We start from the raw sequence: 16,589 nt of genomic DNA, 5'->3' as shown, positions 1-16,589 counted from the left end.
AGCGTTCCAACATACGAGTTATAGGAATCCCAGAAGGGGAAGAAGAATGCCCCAGAGGAATGGAAGCCATACTAGAGAATATTATAAAAGAAAATTTCCCAAATATCACCAAAGATTCTGACACACTGCTTTCAGAGGGATATCGGACCCCAGGTCACCTCAACTCTAACCGAGCTACTCCAAGACACATTGTGATGAACCTGTCCAAAGTCAAGACAAAAGAAAAGATTCTGCAAGCTGCCAGGAGTAAGTGCCAGTTGACCTACAGGGGCAAATCCATCAGAGTGACTGCAGACTTCTCTAATGAAACTTTCCAAGCAAGAAGACAATGGTCATCTACCTTTAATCTACTTAAACAGAACAATTTCCAGCCCAGAATTCTGTACCCTGCTAAGCTAAGCTTAAAAATTGACAGAGAAATCAAATCATTTATGGATATACAAACATTGAGGAAATTCGCCACAAGACCAGCTCTACAGGAAATACTTCAACCTGTTCTGCACACTGACCACCACAATGGATCAGCAGCAAAGTAAGAACTCAGAAATCAAAGGACAGAACCTAACCTCCACACTGATGCAAAAGATAAAACTCAGCAATGGACTCTCACAAAATAAGATGAATAGAACACTACCACACTTATCAATTATCTCAATAAATGTTAATGGCTTGAATTCCCCATTAAAAAACACAAGCCATCCATTTGCTGTCTGCAACAAACACACCTGGCTTCAAAAGAAAAATTAAAGCTCCAAGTCAAGGGTTGGAAGACAATTTTTCAGGCAAATGGAATTCAGAAGAAAAGAGGAGTTGCAATCTTTATTTTCAGATTCATGTGGATTTAAAGCAACTAAAGTCAAAAAAGACAAAGAGGGTCACTTTATATTGGTCAAGGGAAAAATACAACAAGAAGATGTTTCAATTCTAAATATTATGCACCCAATTTAAATGCTCCCAGATTCTGGAAACAGACCTTACTCAGTCTAAGCAATATGATATCTGATAATACCATAATAACAAGGGACTTTAACACTCCTCTTACAGAGCTTGACAGATCCTCTAAACAGAAATTAAACAAAGATATAAGAGATTTAAATCAGACCCTAGAATAACTGTGCTTGATAGACGCATATAGAACACTCCACCCCAAAGATAAAGAATATACATTCTTCTCATCACCCCATGGAACATTCTCCAAAATTGATCATATCCTAGGACACAAAACAAATATCAACAGAATCAAAAGAATTGAAATTTTACCATGTATCTTCTCAGACCATAAGGCACTAAAGGTGGAACTCAACTCTAACAAAAACGCTCGACCCCACACAAAGCATGGAAATTAAACAATCTTCTGTTGAATAACAGATGGGTGCAGGAAGAAATAAAACAGGAAATCATTAACTTCCTTGAGCATAACAACAATGAAGACACAACCTACCAAAACCTGTGGGACACTGCAAAAGCAGTTTTGAGAGGAAAATTCATCGCTTTAGATGCCCACATTCAAAAAACAGAAAGAGAGCGCATTAACAATGTCACAAGCCATCTTATGGAATTGGAAAAAGGAGAACAATCGAAGCCTAAACTCAGTAGAAGAAAAGAAATATCCAAAATCAAATCAGAGATCAATGAAATTGAAAACAAAAGAATCATTCAGAAAATTAATGAAACAAGGAGTTGGTTTTTTGAAAAAATAAATAAAATAGATAAACCATTGGCCAGACTAACGAGAAACAGAAAAGTAAAATCTCTAGTAACCTCAATCAGAAATGATAAAGGGGAAATAACAACTGATCCCACAGAGATACAAGAGATCATCTCTGAATACTACCAGAAACTCTATGCCCAGAAATTTGACAATGTGAAGGAAATGGATCAATATTTGGAATCACACCCTCTCCCTAGACTTAGCCAGGAAGAAATAGAGCTCCTGAGGGTGGCGCCTGTGGCTCAGTCAGTAAGGCGCCGGCCCCATATACCGAGGGTGGTGGGTTCAAACCCGGCCCCGGCCAAACTGCAACCAAAAAATAGCCGGGCGTTGTGGCGGGCGCCTGTAGTCCCAGCTACTCTGGAGGCTGAGGCAAGAGAATCGCTTAAGCCCAGGAGTTGGAGGTTGCTGTGAGCTGTGTGAGGCCTAAGCACTCTACCGAGGGCCATAAGGTGAGACTCCGTCTCTACAAAAAAAAAAAAAAAAAAAGAAATAGAGCTCCTGAACAGACCAATTTCAAGCACTGAGATCAAAGAAAGAATAAAAAATCTTCCAACCAAAAAATGCCCTGGTCCAGATGGCTTCACACCAGAATTCTATCAAACCTTCAAGGAAGAGCTTATTCCTGTACTGCAGAAATTATTCCAAAAAATTGAGGAAGAAGGAATCTTCCCCAACACATTCTATGAAGCAAACATCACCCTGATACCAAAACCAGGAAAAGACCCAAACAAAAAGGAGAATTTCAGACCAATCTCACTCATGAATATAGATGCAAGCCAATAGATTACAGCTTATCATCAAAAAAGTCATTCATCATGATCAAGTAGGCTTCATCCCAGGGATGCAAGGCTGGTTTAACATACGCAAGTCCATAAACGTTATCCACCATATTAACAGAGGCAAAAATAAAGATCACATGATCCTCTCAATAGATACAGAAAAAGCATTTGATAAAATCCAGCATCCTTTTCTAATTAGAACACTGAAGAGTATAGGCATAGGTGGCACATTTCTAAAACTGATTGAAGCTCTCTATGACAAACCCACAGCTAATATTTTACTGAATGGAGTAAAACTGAAAGCTTTTCCTCTTAGAACTAGAACCAGACAAGGTTGTCCTCTGTCACCTTTACTATTCAACGTAGTGCTGGAAGTTCTAGCCAATACAATTAGGCAAGACAAGGAAATAAAGGGAATCCAAATGGGAGCAGAGGAGGTCAAACTCTCCCCCTTTGCTGACGACATGATCTTATACTTAGAGAACCCCAAAGACTCAACCACAAGACTCCTAGAAGTCATCAAAAACTACAGTAATGTTTCAGGATATAAAATCAATGTCCACAAGTCAGTAGCCTTTGTATACACTAATAACAGTCAAGATGAGAAGCTAATTAAGGACACAACTCCCTTCACCATAGTTTGAAAGAAAATGAAATACCTAGGAATATACCTAACGAAGGAGGTGAAGGACCTCTATAAAGAAAATTACAAAATCCTCAGAAAGGAAATAGCAGAGGACATTAACAAATGGAAGAACATACCATGCTCATGGATGGAAAGAATCAACATTGTTAAAATGTCTATACTTCCCAAAGCAATCTACCTATTCAATGCCATTCCTATCAAAATACCAACATCGTACTTTTAAGATTTGGAGAAAATGATTCTGCGTTTTGTATGGAACTGGAAAAAACCCCGTATAGCTAAGGCAGTTCTTAGTAATAAAAATAAAGCTGGGGGCATCAGCATACCAGATTTTAGACTGTACTACAAAGCCATAGTGGTCAAGACAGCATGGTACTGGCACAAAAACAGAGACATAGACACTTGGAATCGAATTGAAAACCAAGAAATGAAACTAACATCTTACAACCAACTAATCTTCGATAAACCAAACGAGAACATACCTTGGGGGAAAGACTCCCTATTCAATAAATGGTGTTGGGAGAACTGGATGTCTACATGTAAAAGACTGAAACTGGACCCACACCTTTCCCCGCTCACAAAAATTGATTCAAAATGGATAAAGGACTTAAATTTAAGGCATGAAACAATAAAAATCCTCAAAGAAAGCATAGGACAAACACTGGAAGATATTGGCCTGGGGAAAGACTTCATGAAGAAGACAGCCATGGCAATTGCAACAAAAATAAACAAATGGGACTTCATTAAACTAAAAAGCTTCTGTACAGCTAAGGAGACAATAACCAAAGCAAAGAGACAACCTACACAATGGGAAAGGATATTTGCATATTTTCAATCAGACAAAAGCTTGATAACTAGGATCTATAGAGAACTCAAATTAATCCACGTGAAAAAGCCAACAATCCCATATATCAATGGGCAAGAGACATGAATAGAACCTTCTCTAAAGATGACAGACGAATGGTAACAAACACATGAAAAAATGTTCATCATCTCTATATATTAGAGAAATGCAAATCAAAACAACCCTGAGATTTCATCTAACCCCAGTGAGAATGGCCCACATCACAAAATCTCAAAACTGCAGATGCTGGCGTGGATGTGGAGAGAAGGGAACACTTTTACACTGCCGGTGGGACTGCAAACTAGTACAACCTTTCTGGAAGGAAGTATGGAGAAACCTCAAAGCACTCAAGCTAGACCTCCCATTTGATCCTGCAATCCCATTACTGGGCATCTACCCAGAAGGAAAAAAATCTTTTTATCATAAGGACACTTGTACTAGACTGTTTATTGCAGCTCAATTTACAATCGCCAAAATGTGGAAACAGCCTAAATGCCCACCAACCCAGGAATGGATTAACAAGCTGTGGTATATGTATACCATGGAATACTATTCAGCCATTAAAAAAAATGGAGACTTTACATCCTTCGTATTAACCTGGAAGGAAGTGGAAGACATTATTCTTAGTAAAGCATCACAAGAATGGAGAAGCGTGAATCCTATGTACTCAATTTTGATATGAGGACAATTAATGACAATTAAGGTTATGGGGGGGGAGGAAAAGCAGAAAGAGGGAAGGAGGGAGGGGGGTGGGGCCTTGGTGTGTGTCACACTTTATGGGGGCAAGACATGATTGCAAGAGGGACTTTACCTAACAATTGCAATCAGTGTAACCTGGCTTACTGTACCCTCAATGAATCCCCAACAATAAAAAAAACAAAACAAAACAAAAAAACGGAGCTGAGATAAATTTCTGGTTATTCTTCGAATGAGCTCTGGGACCACCAGATCGCCACTTTTACAATGCAAGAAACCAAGAGCACCTGGGATTTTACATGTGGGAGGGTAAAGAATGGGCAAATGTGATCACGCAGGGATGCTTCTAAAAAAAGTAATCTGACTAGGCAACAAGAAGGACAGTATTATTTTATTTTAAAAAAAAAAATTTTTTTTTTTTTTTTTTGAGACATTGTCTCATTATGTCACCCTCAGTAGTGTTGTGGCGTTACAGCTCACAGCAACCTCAAACTCCTGGGCTTAAGCAATTCCCTTGCCTCAGCCTCCCAAGTAGCTGGGACTATTGTCGTCCACTACAACGCCCAGCTATTTTTTTGTTGCTGTTGTCATTAGTGTTTTAGCTGGCCCTGGCAGGGTTCGAACCCGCCAGCCTGGGTGTATGTGGCTGGTGCCCTACTCACTGAGCTTTGGGTACCACCCAGCAGTATTATTTTAATAAGAATTTTTTTTTTTTTTGAGACAGAGTCTCACTTTGTCACCCTGGATAAAGTGCTGTGGTATCATAGCTCACAGCAACCTCAAACTCTTGGGTTCAAGTGATCCTCGTGCCTCACCCTCCCGAGTAGCTGGGACTACAGGCACCTGCCACAATGCCCAGCTATTTTTAGAAACAGGCTCTTGCTCTTGCTCTTGCTCAGGCTGATCTCAAACTCCTAAGCACAAGCAATCTACCCACCCTTGGCCTCCCAGAGTGCTGAGATTACAGGTGTGAGCCACCACACACAGCCCAAGAATTTCTGACTATAGGTGATTCCACAAGGTAAATAAATCCAGATTTAAAAATGAGAATTACAGTTTATCCACAAAAGAGTTTGGGTTTCATTGCTGGGGCTCTTTTTTAGAATTTGAGTATCTCCGATATAGATTCACACAACTGAAAATTTGTCTAAGAATATGTGCTTTCTCTAGAACTTATATAATGAATTACAACTATATTACAAGTATTCCATCTAATGAGGAAAGCATGTATGTATGTGTGTGTAGATACTTCATTTATTCATACTTAAAATGGAAAGAGATTACAAACACTAGATCCATAAAATACGTCCATTACTGGGTGACAGTACCTCTTCAATCAGCTTAGTATTGGACTTTTCTAATGAATCGACTCTTGAATGGAGGCTGCTGACTGTGCTGCTGAAATTAATAAAGAAAAAACTTGTTCAAAATCACACAAACTAACAAAGGCAAGAAAAGATACATTAACCTAAACTCATTATATTGACAGACATGCACCAATGGTCCAGTCCAAATTTCTGAGGGTAGAAAACATAACAAAACATAACATAACATAACATAATTCGGCTAGGAGTATAATGAAAAGTACAGGAAAAGAATCAGTATTTCTTTTGAAATTCCATTTGATGCTACTCATTTTTTATTGTCTTTTTAGGGTCTTTCTTACATTTAACTGATAATTAAATGGAAGGGAAATCCCACACAAAGATTACTAAATATTATTTAAATTATATTTTAAAATATGTATATATATGTATTTTTTTGAGACAGAGTCTCAAGCTATCGCCCTGGGTAGAGTGCCATAGCGTCACACCTCACAGCAACCTCCAACCTCTTGGGCTTAAGCCAGTGGTTCTCAAACTTCCTAATGCCATGGCCCTTTAATACAGTTCCTGTGGGGTGCAACCCACAGATTGAGAACCGCTGGCTTAGACGATTCTCTTGCCTCAGCTTCCCAAGTAACAGGGATTACAAGTGCCTGCCACAACACCCAGCTATTTTTGGGTTGCAGTTGTCATTGTTGTTTTAGCTGGCTCAGGCCGGGTTCAAACCTACCAGCCTCATTATATGTGGCCAGCACCTTACCCAATGAGCTACAGGCATTGCCCTTTATTTTTTTTTTTTGAGACAGAGTCTCAAGCTGTCGCCCTGGGTAGAGTACTGTGGTGTCATAGCTCACAGCAACCTCCAACTCTTGGGTTCAAATGATCCTCTCACCTCAGTTTTTTTGTTTTTGTTTTTGTTTTCTATTTTTAGTAGAGACAAGTCTTGCTTTTTGCTCAGGCTGGTCTCAAACTAGTGAGCTAAAGCAATGCACCTGCCTCAGCCTCCCAGAGTGTTAGGATTATAGGCGCAAGCCACTGTGCCCAGCCTGATTTACTTTTTTGTTTTTTGTTTTTTTTTTTTGAGACAGAATCTCATTTTGTACTCCCTGGTAGAGTGCCATAGCATCATAGCTCACAGTAACCTCAAACTCTTGGGCTCAAGCGGTCCTCTTGTCTTAGCCTCCCTAGCAGCTGGGACTACAAGCACCAGCCATTAACACCTGGCTAGTTTTTCTATTTTTTATTAGAGACAGAGTCTCACTTTCCTCAGGCTGGTCTCAAACTCCTGACCTCAGATGATCCAGCCACCCCAGCCTCCCAGAGTGCTAAGATTATAGGTATAAGCCCACCATGCCTGGACTTATATTTTGAATTATTTTTAAAAGCATAAACTCTAAATATCCACTTTATAATTATGTGGCTTGATGAAGCATATAAACAATGGTCTTTAATTCAAACCCCATCTTGTTCCCCTCTTCATTTTTTATAATAACTTAGAGACCTAGAAATTCACCATTCACCAGTGCTTTGAGAAATAAAAATATAAGATATCCATCATCAGATAGCTAGCATTAGGTACTTGGCAGCTAAATTTCCCATCTTTCAAAAAAACAGTCAAGGGCGGCACCTGTGGCTCAGTCCCCATATACCGAGGGTGGCAGGTTCAAACCCGGCCCCGGCCAAACTGCAACAAAAAATAGCTGGGCGTTGTGGTGGGCGCCTGTAGTCCCAGCTGCTCGGGAGGCTGAGGCAAGAGAATTGCTTAAGCCCAGGAGTTGGAGGTTGCTGTGAGCTGTGTGATGCCACGGCACTCTACCCAGGGCCCTAAAGTGAAACTCTGTCTCTACAAAAAAAAAAAAAAACAGTCAAAAGTCAGGTTATACCACATGAACACACCTACTTTTGCATTTTTGTTTAAATAAATCAAGATTAGACATTATTCAGCAGGCATGGCGGCTCACTCCTATAATTCTAGCACTCTAGGAGGCCAAGGCAGGTGGATCGCTTGAGCTCACAGGTTTGAGACCAGCCTGAGCAAGAGCAAGACCCTGTCTCTAAAAATAGGCACCTGCAGTCCCAGCTACTTGGGAAACTGAGACAAGAGAATCGCTTGAGCCCAAGAGTTTGCGTTTGCTATGAGCTGTGACACCACAACAGGGGGCAACAGAGTGAGACTGTCTCAAAAATAAAATAAAGTAAAATAAAAAGATTAAAAAAGCTGGGTGTTGTGGCAGGCACCTGTAGTCCCAGCTACTTGGGAGGCTGAGGCAAGAGAATCACTTAAGCCCAGGAGTTAGAGGTTGCTGTGAGCTATGATGCCGTAGCACTCTACCAAGGGCAATAAAGTGAGACTCTGTCTCTAAAAAAAAAAAAAAAAAAAAAAAAACTAGACATTATTGTACATTAAGTCTGTTCTCTAAAGCCTACTTGATACCATTGTCTCAAACTTTTTCTAATAAAATGTAATATGTTGTATATAGTGTATTATTGAAGAATCAGCAATATGTAACAAATTTTATACCAGCATCAGAAACAAGTTTAACTGGTGAAACAAGAAAATGTTTTTCCAATCATATTAAAATCATTTTTTAAATATAATTGCTCTTAGGTAAACAGATTGAATTTTTCACAAATAACACCCGATGTACTGATAGTGAGATAGACAAGTACAAGTCTGAGAGATGAAAGACCAAGGTCATGAATCCTGCTTTTCCACCTTCTAATTCTGTCACCTTCAAAATTATAACCTTTCTAAGATTCAGTGTCTTTTCTATAAAAGTGTATAATAATATTTGCCTTATCTTTGTGTGAAAATCCATAATCACCAAAAAAGTACTGTAAAAACAATAAACCCTCAATAATTATTTTCTTTAAGTGAGGAATAATACATGAATATTTTTCCTGCATCTGTTTCTATATTGTTGAAATATTCTAAATGTACAATAACTATTCTTTAGTAGAAAAAACAAGGGAACATTTTTAAAATATTAGGTATACATTACTTGGAAAGTACTCTGCCCTGAGTTAAAAAATTTTAAAAAAAAATGTAATATAAGGTATACAAAATTAAGACACTAATATGACTATAACTGACTAATATACATGATTTAAAAGACTGAGAATGAGAAAACTATTTTGAACTTAAGAGAATAGACAACAAGGTCTATGGCCAAACCACCCTGAACATACCCAGTCTCGTCTGGGAAACTAAGCAGGGTCTGGCCTGGTTAATAATTGGAGCAGAGAATAGACACTAAGAAAAAATGTTGAGTGAAAATGCTAAAGTAGATAGCAGTGTAAAAACATGCTACTCTATATGCAAAAACAAGGGGAAGGGGGGGAGGTACCAGAATAGATACACATATTCTTGCTTATTAGCATAAAGTAGCTCTGGAGGCATACATAATTACTTAATATATTAATTACTTGTGAAGAGGGAAACTAGATAGATCAAGATCAGAAGGGGGCAGGGCATGGTGGTCACACCTGGAATCTCAGCACTCTAGGAGGCTGAGGTGGGAGGATTCCTTGAGCTTAGAAGTTGGAGACCAGCCTCAGCATGAGTGAGGACCCCGTCTCTAAAAACAGCCATGCACTGTGGCGGGCGCCTGTAGTCCCAGGTACTCAGGAGGCTGAGGCAAGAGGATCACTTGAGCTCAAAGATTTGAGGTTGCTGTGAGCTATGATGATGCCATGGCATTCTACCCAGGGTGACAAAGTGAGACTCTGTCTCAAAATAAATAAAGGAAAATGTTTAATTACATTTTCTGATTGTAATACATGTTTGATGAGTGAACTCAGAAAATATAGAAAAGCATAAAGAGTAAAATAAAAATTATCCATAATCCTGGGCAGTGCCCACAGGTCAGTGGGTAGGGTGCTGGCCACATACACAGAGGCTGGCAGGTTCGAACCCGGTCCAGGCCTGCCGGAAAACAATGACAACTACAACAAAGAAAAAACTGCCAGGCATCGTAGCAGGTGCCTGTGGTCCCAGCTACTTGGGAGGCTGGGGCAGGAGAATCGCTTGAGCCCAAAAGTTGGAGGTTGCTGTGAGCTATGACACCACAGCACTCTACCCAGGGTGACAGCTTGAGACTCTGTCTACCGCCCCCGCCAAAAAAAATAATAATTATCCATAATCCTATTACCCAGACATAGCCATTTTTACTAATCATTAATTTTTTTCTTTTTTTTTTGGAGACGATCTGACTCTGTTGCCCAAGTTATAGTGCCTGAGTGTCAGCCTTGCTCATAGCAACCTCAAACTCCTGGGCTCAAGAATTCTTCTGCCTCAGCCTCCTGAGTAGCTGAGACTACAAGCATATGCCCTGATGCCTCGCTAATTTTTTCTGTTTTTAGTAGAGATGGGGCCTCACTTTTCTTCAGGCTAATCTTGAACTCCTGAGCTCAAGCAATCCTCTACCTCAGCCTCCCACAGTGCTAAGACTATAGGCATGAGCCATAGTCAGCCTCATACTCAGCCTTAATCATTAAATTTAATTAGTAAGAACAGTCCATTCATTTCTAATTATGTAGCAAATATTATTCAATATACCTGTGCTGTCTAGCATGGTAGCCATGAGCCACAGGTGGCTATTAAGCACTTAAAATGTATCTAATCCAAATTCAAATGTGATATAAAGCTAAAATACACAGTGGATTTTGAGGACGAGCACTAAAAAATCTTATTAATAATAACGTCTAAGGGAGGTGCCCCTAGCTCAGTGGGTAGGGTGCCGGCCCCATATACCGAGGGTAGCGGGTACAAACCCGGCCCCGGCCAAACTGCAACAAAAAATAGTCAGGCGTTGTGGCAGGTGCCTGTAGTCCCAGCTACATCATACTTCTATAATGACTGCACTATACTATTTTACATACAGATCTCAGACACTCTTCTCAGATAGTTTTCACTGATGGCTTCAATGACCAGTTGACCTTGTAAGGAGAAAACTTCCACCATAGAAGATGACAGCCACATTTACACATGAAGCCCTTTAAAGTAGGAGAAATGGATTTTTAAAGCATCAAAATAACATAAACTTCCACCTTAAAAGAACGGTTATAATTTTAACCTTTTAATTAAATTCCATGAAGATTCTATTTTAAAAAACTGACTCTCATTTTCTGCTGAAAATTAATTATCCCCAATAATTCTCAGTATTCTTCATTTCTATGTTCTGTCTATCCCCTCAATCCCTCAAAGGTACTCAGAAGAAAAGAATGGGATTAAGCTGAAATGAAGGGAAGAAAAACAAAAATCTAAGACAAACTGTGCTAAATATCTAAAATACTTACTTCAGTTGTCTATTTAATTCTTCAACATAATTCTTTTGGTCTAATATGGCAGCAATTTGAACATTCCTATAAAGGAAGAAAAAAGTAGCTTTGTACTAGTTGAAAGGTACTTATCAGATTCAAAACAAATATTTAAGTCATCTAAAATTGTTGTAAAACCATAATGGCAAAATAACATTATCTTCCTTTAAAAATGCATGTAAGCTCTCCACTGACTAACTATAACCTTTGTTGGATAAATTGCTTGCAAATAATAGACTTAACAATGCCATTAGTGTATTTTAAATTTAAGTTCAATTATATCTTGAAATAAACCACCACTTGTAAGCATGTGAATATAAGCTTTCATCTCTTTTATCTCAAAACACATTTATTAAAATGTGTCTCAGTAATTACAGGTGTTGCTGAAAGTCCTACTTTATATTGAAGCCTCTTTCTGCTAAGTGATTTTTCCCTAATTTGCTTTGTAAAGTATGATGGAAGTGAAAATGAAACAAAGTAGAAACGGGATAGGGAAGACAGAAAATCACATTGTAAATACACAGATGCATCCCAGACTGCTTTGTAAAGAGCTATCTTAATAAAAAAAAAAAAAAAACACATGAAATAACTTATGGAAATCATACCTTTCTTTATTTCCAATATCTTCTTCATTCTTTAAATACATAGAAAAGTCAATCACTCCAACCTGAAGTAAATAAAGTTATCTTTATTTAAAGGAGATAATACTGTATCAAAGTACCTTTAATAAATTTCACTCTTAATTGTTCTTTAGTATTTGACAGCACTGTTTACAATACCTGGATCAAGGGCGAAATGTGCACACTGAAAATACTCGGCTTTGGTACTGATCACTTTTACTTACTTGTGAGTCTAAATCTTCTCCCTTCACGCACAGATTGGCATCTATCACATTCAGGCCAACCAGCAGCCCAACAATTACTGCTCCTTCTTCTTCCATCATTAGTGCATGATACTCATAGAACTCACTGAAAATTTTAAAAATAAAAACTTTAAATCACAAATTTATTTGAAAAACTCAATTTTAAAATCACTGTATCTTCCTAATCTTTAAATTTTTGATATTTAAATGTCCATATAGAAAAATTAAAAGAAAAATAAGAAAGGACATAAAAGAAGAAAAGGAATTTTTTTTTTTTTTTTTTTGCAGTTTTTGGCTGAGCTGGGTTTGAACCTGCCACCTCCAGCATATGGGGCTGGCGCCCTACTCCGTTGAGCCACAGGCGCCACCTCTTAATTTTTTTTGTTTTGGAGATAGAGTCTCACTCTGGTGCTCTGGGTAGAATGCTGGGGCATCATTATAGCTCACAGCAACCTCAAACTCCTGACCTCAAGTGATCCTCTTGCCTCAGCCTCCCAAGTAGCTGGAACTACAGGCACCCACCACAACTCTTTAGTAGAGACGGTGTCTCACTCTTGCTGAGGTTGGTCTGGAACTCCCGAGCTGAAGCAATCCATCCACCTCAACCTCCCAAAGTCCTAGGATTACAGGCGTGGAAAGGAATTTTGAGAGAGAAAAGAAAAGAAGCAAAGAGAGATCAAAAGAAAAAGAGGCAACACCCAAGTTTGGAACATTTCTGACTCTCAGGAGACAGTGACTATTGCTGATGTGATTACAATACATTTTGTTTTTATTTTGGCTGGGGCTAGGTTTGAACCCACCACCTCCGGCATATGGGACCAGTGCCCTACTCCTTGAGCCACAGGCGCTGCCCGTGATTACAATACTTTTTATTAGAGTTGAATCTTCAAACTCAGGATTCACTAAGATCCTAGGGATAAAGACTAAGGTGGGAAGCAAATACATGAAACAATTCAAAGCCCAGGTTCATGTCAGTGCATTGGATAGGTGTATTATAAGTGCCTTTAATAGATAATCATCAATTAAAGATACTTATGGATATCCATATTCTAAAAAAAAATGCCCAAATAAGAGACCTCTGAAAGAAACAAGATAGTCTACAAAGTCCTGATTCCAAAAAAATAAATAAATAAAAATTATCTGGGCAGGTTAGTCTTAGCTACATGGAATCTGAGGGGGTAGGAGGATCTCATGAGCTCAGGAGTTTGAAATTACAATGGGCTGTGATTGTGCCACTACACTATACCCTGGGTGTGCATAGCAAGACCTTACGTCTGAAAACAAACAAACAAACAAACAAAAAAGTAAAACCTAAAACAGGACCAAATTCTCCACATCAGAGAGGCACTCTAACAAACAAGGTCAGATGGAGGGCTACCATGGGAGCACTCCTTTATAAGACTATCTACTGGGCCAAGTATGGTGGTTCCCACTAGTAATCCTAGGACTCTGGGAGGCCACAGTGGGAGGATCACTTAAGGTCAGGAGTTGGAGGCCAGCCTAAGCAAGCAAATAGAAAACTTAATCAGCCATGGCGGTATGTACCTATAGCCTGAGCTATTCAGGATGCTGAGGCAGGAAGATTACATGAGCCCAGGAGTTGGAGGTTGCAGTGAGTTCTAATGATGCCATTGCACTCTGGCCTGGGGCAAAAAGAGAGTGAGACTCTGTCTCAAAAAAAAAAAAAAGAAAGAAAAAGAAAACAACAACAATAAAACTGACTACTTTGTTCTGAAAGTAGTAACATTTAGCCTTTAATTTAACCTGTACTCAGAACCAAGTGTGGTGGCTTAGGTCTGTAATTTCAATACCCTGGGAGACCTAAGTGGGAAGATCCCTTGAGGCCAGAAGTTTGGCAGCATATCAGAACCTCATCCCTACAAAACATAAAAAAAAAATTAGCCAGGCATGGTGACAATCACCCATGATCCCAGCTACTTTAAAGGCTGATCCAGGAAGATCGCTTGAGCCCAGAACTGAAGGGGGCAGTGAGCTATGATGGTATCACTGCACTCCAGTCTGGTCAACAGAGTAAGATTCTATCTCAAAAAATATATACATATATGCCCACAATACAGTCAGAACAGTATTGGACATTCAAGATCTAAAAAGCAAACTGTGGCATTCTAGCTCCTAATTACTGTCACAGCTCACAAGCAACCTCAAACTATTGGGCTTAAGTGATTCTCGTGCCTCAGCCTCCCAAGTAGCTGGGATTACAGGCACCTGCCAAATGCCCACCTATTTAACACCACATATTTTTATCCATAAAATTAACTAAAATTCAGAAAACTGAAACTCAGCTGGGAGTGGTGGCTGACACATATAATCCTAGCACTCCGGGAGGCCAAAGCAGGTGGACTGCTTCAGCTCACAAGTTCAAGATCAGCCAGAGCAAAAGCGAGACCCCATCTCTACTAAAAAAATAGAAAAACTGAGGCAAGAGGATCACTTGAGCCCGAGTTGGAGGTTGCTGTGAGCTATGATGCCACAGCACTCTTGTCTAGGGCAACAGCTTGAGACTTTGTCTCAAAAAAAAAAATACAAATAAATAAAAGGCTCAGCACCCATCCTCAGTGGGTAGGGTGCCAGCCACATACACTGAAGCAGGCAGGTTGAACCTGGCCAGGGCCCACTAAATAACTATAGCTGCAACAATAAAATAGCCAGGCATTGTGGTAGGTGCCTGTAGTCCCAGCTACTTGGGAGCCTAAGGCAAAAGAATCGCTTAAGCCCAAGAGTTTGAGGTTGCTGTGAGCTGTGATGCCACAGCACTCTACCAAGGGTGACATAGCAAGACTCTGTCTCAAAAAAAAAAAAGAAAAAAGGAAAGAAAAGAAGGCTGAGAGGGTGGCGCCTGTGGCTCAGTGAGTAGGGCGCTGGCCCCATATACCCAGGGTAGTGGGTTCAAGCCCGGCCTCGGCCAAACTGCAATAAAAAAATAGCCAGGCGTTGTGTTGGGCACCTGCGGTCCCAGCTGCTCAGGAGGCTAAGAGAATCGCGTAAGCCCAAAAGCTAGAGGTTGCTGTGAGCTGTGTGACATCATGGCACTCTACTGAGGGCGGTAAAGTGAGACTCTGTCTCTACAAAAAAAAAAAGAAGGCTGAGGCAAGAGAATCTCTTAAGCCCAGGAGTTTGAAGTTGCTGTGAGCTGTGACGTCACAGCACACTACACAGGGCGATAGTGTGAGGCTCTGTCTCAAAAAAAAAAAAAAAAGAAAGAAAAAGAAAAAAAAGAACATTGGGCGGTACCTGTGGCTCAGTGGGTAGGGTCCCGGCCCCGTATATTGAGGGTGGCTGGTTCGAACCCGGCCCTGGCCAGCTAAAACAGCAATGACAACTGTAACAACAAAAAAAAAGCCGGGCATTGTGATGGGCACCTGTAGTGCAGCTACTCGGGAGGCTGAGGCAAAAGAATTGCTTAAGCCCAAGAGTTTGAAGTTGCTGTGAGCTGTGATGCTATGGCACTCTACCAAGGGCATCAAAGTGAAACTGTCTGAAAAAAAAATAAAAAAATAAAAAATGAACATAACTTAATAATACTAACCTCAAGAGATCCCTCTGAATAATTAAGCAACGAAGGTAGTCAGCCATTTTTTTTTGCATGAGGGCTAATCGAAGCCAGGCTCTCGCTCGACCCAGGGGTGTCCTGAAGAGAAGAATCAATTAGTCAGAAAACAGCTCTATTCCAAAGGTCATGGACTGCATGTTCTTTCTCTGGTGAAATACACATTAACAAAGAAAAGAAGCATTTTATCATGATTTTCTTTTCATTTTTATAGTTTTAAGCCAACAAGCCAAATCATGGAAGCTAGCTAAATCTGCTCCTATAGGACACCTAGGTACCACCATCTTATGCCTTAGAACAGAGGTCCTCAAACTACAGCCAGTGGGCCACAAGCAGCCCGCCGAGGACATTTATCCCACCCACCAGGTGTTTTTGCCATGGCTGCCTGTCCTGCTTAGCAGCCAACTTGTCTGGGCCCGCTGGGTATTTTTACCACCCTGCCTGTCCTGCTTAGCAGCCGACTTGTCCGGGCCGCAGTGCGCATGTGTGGAATGTGCACCAACTCTCCAACTCTGCTCCTTCTCTCTGTCTCTCCCCGCCGGGTGTTCTTGCTGTCCTGCTTAGCAGCCCACTCATCCTGGGCTGCAGTGCGCATGTGTGGAATGTGCCCCACACTGTCTGGCTCCCCTTCTACTCTCCAACTCCCCTCCTTCTCTCTGTCTTTCAACTCCTCCTCAGTCTCTGGTGTAATCGGAGGAGTCACCAGGTTGCCTGTGCAAAGCCTGCTGCAGCCTAAGGACAGAGGTAAGAACAAGTTAGGATTTATTTGTTATTGATGTTAGGAGGTCTTTTTTTTTTTTTATTTTGCAGTTAGTAGGGCCTTTTTTTTTTTTGCG

The 16,589-nt window shown here is 40.2% G+C and overlaps 1 protein-coding gene across 6 annotated transcripts in view; it reads right to left on the bottom strand.

The window, feature by feature from the left end:
• RUFY2 (RUN and FYVE domain containing 2) overlaps positions 1-16,589 on the bottom strand; it is a 67,830-nt gene that overhangs the window by 39,599 nt on the left and 11,642 nt on the right. For 5 of the 6 annotated variants that reach the window (XM_053586399.1, XM_053586400.1, XM_053586397.1 and 2 more), the window contains exons 4-8: positions 15,733-15,834; positions 12,168-12,291; positions 11,929-11,990; positions 11,303-11,368; positions 6,008-6,077 (exon numbers count right to left, since the gene is read on the bottom strand). In XM_053586399.1, coding sequence (XP_053442374.1) covers positions 6,008-6,077; positions 11,303-11,368; positions 11,929-11,990; positions 12,168-12,291; positions 15,733-15,834 — 424 coding nt within the window. The remainder of the gene's footprint in view (positions 1-6,007; positions 6,078-11,302; positions 11,369-11,928; positions 11,991-12,167; positions 12,292-15,732; positions 15,835-16,589) is intronic. The other variant, XM_053586398.1, reaches the window with a different exon arrangement.

The sequence above is a fragment of the Nycticebus coucang genome, chromosome 3 (genome assembly GCF_027406575.1).
Source record: "Nycticebus coucang isolate mNycCou1 chromosome 3, mNycCou1.pri, whole genome shotgun sequence".
NCBI lineage: Eukaryota > Metazoa > Chordata > Mammalia > Primates > Lorisidae > Nycticebus > Nycticebus coucang.
The sequence above is the reverse complement of the archived record's forward strand: the minus strand, read 5'-3'. Positions and strand labels throughout refer to the sequence as shown.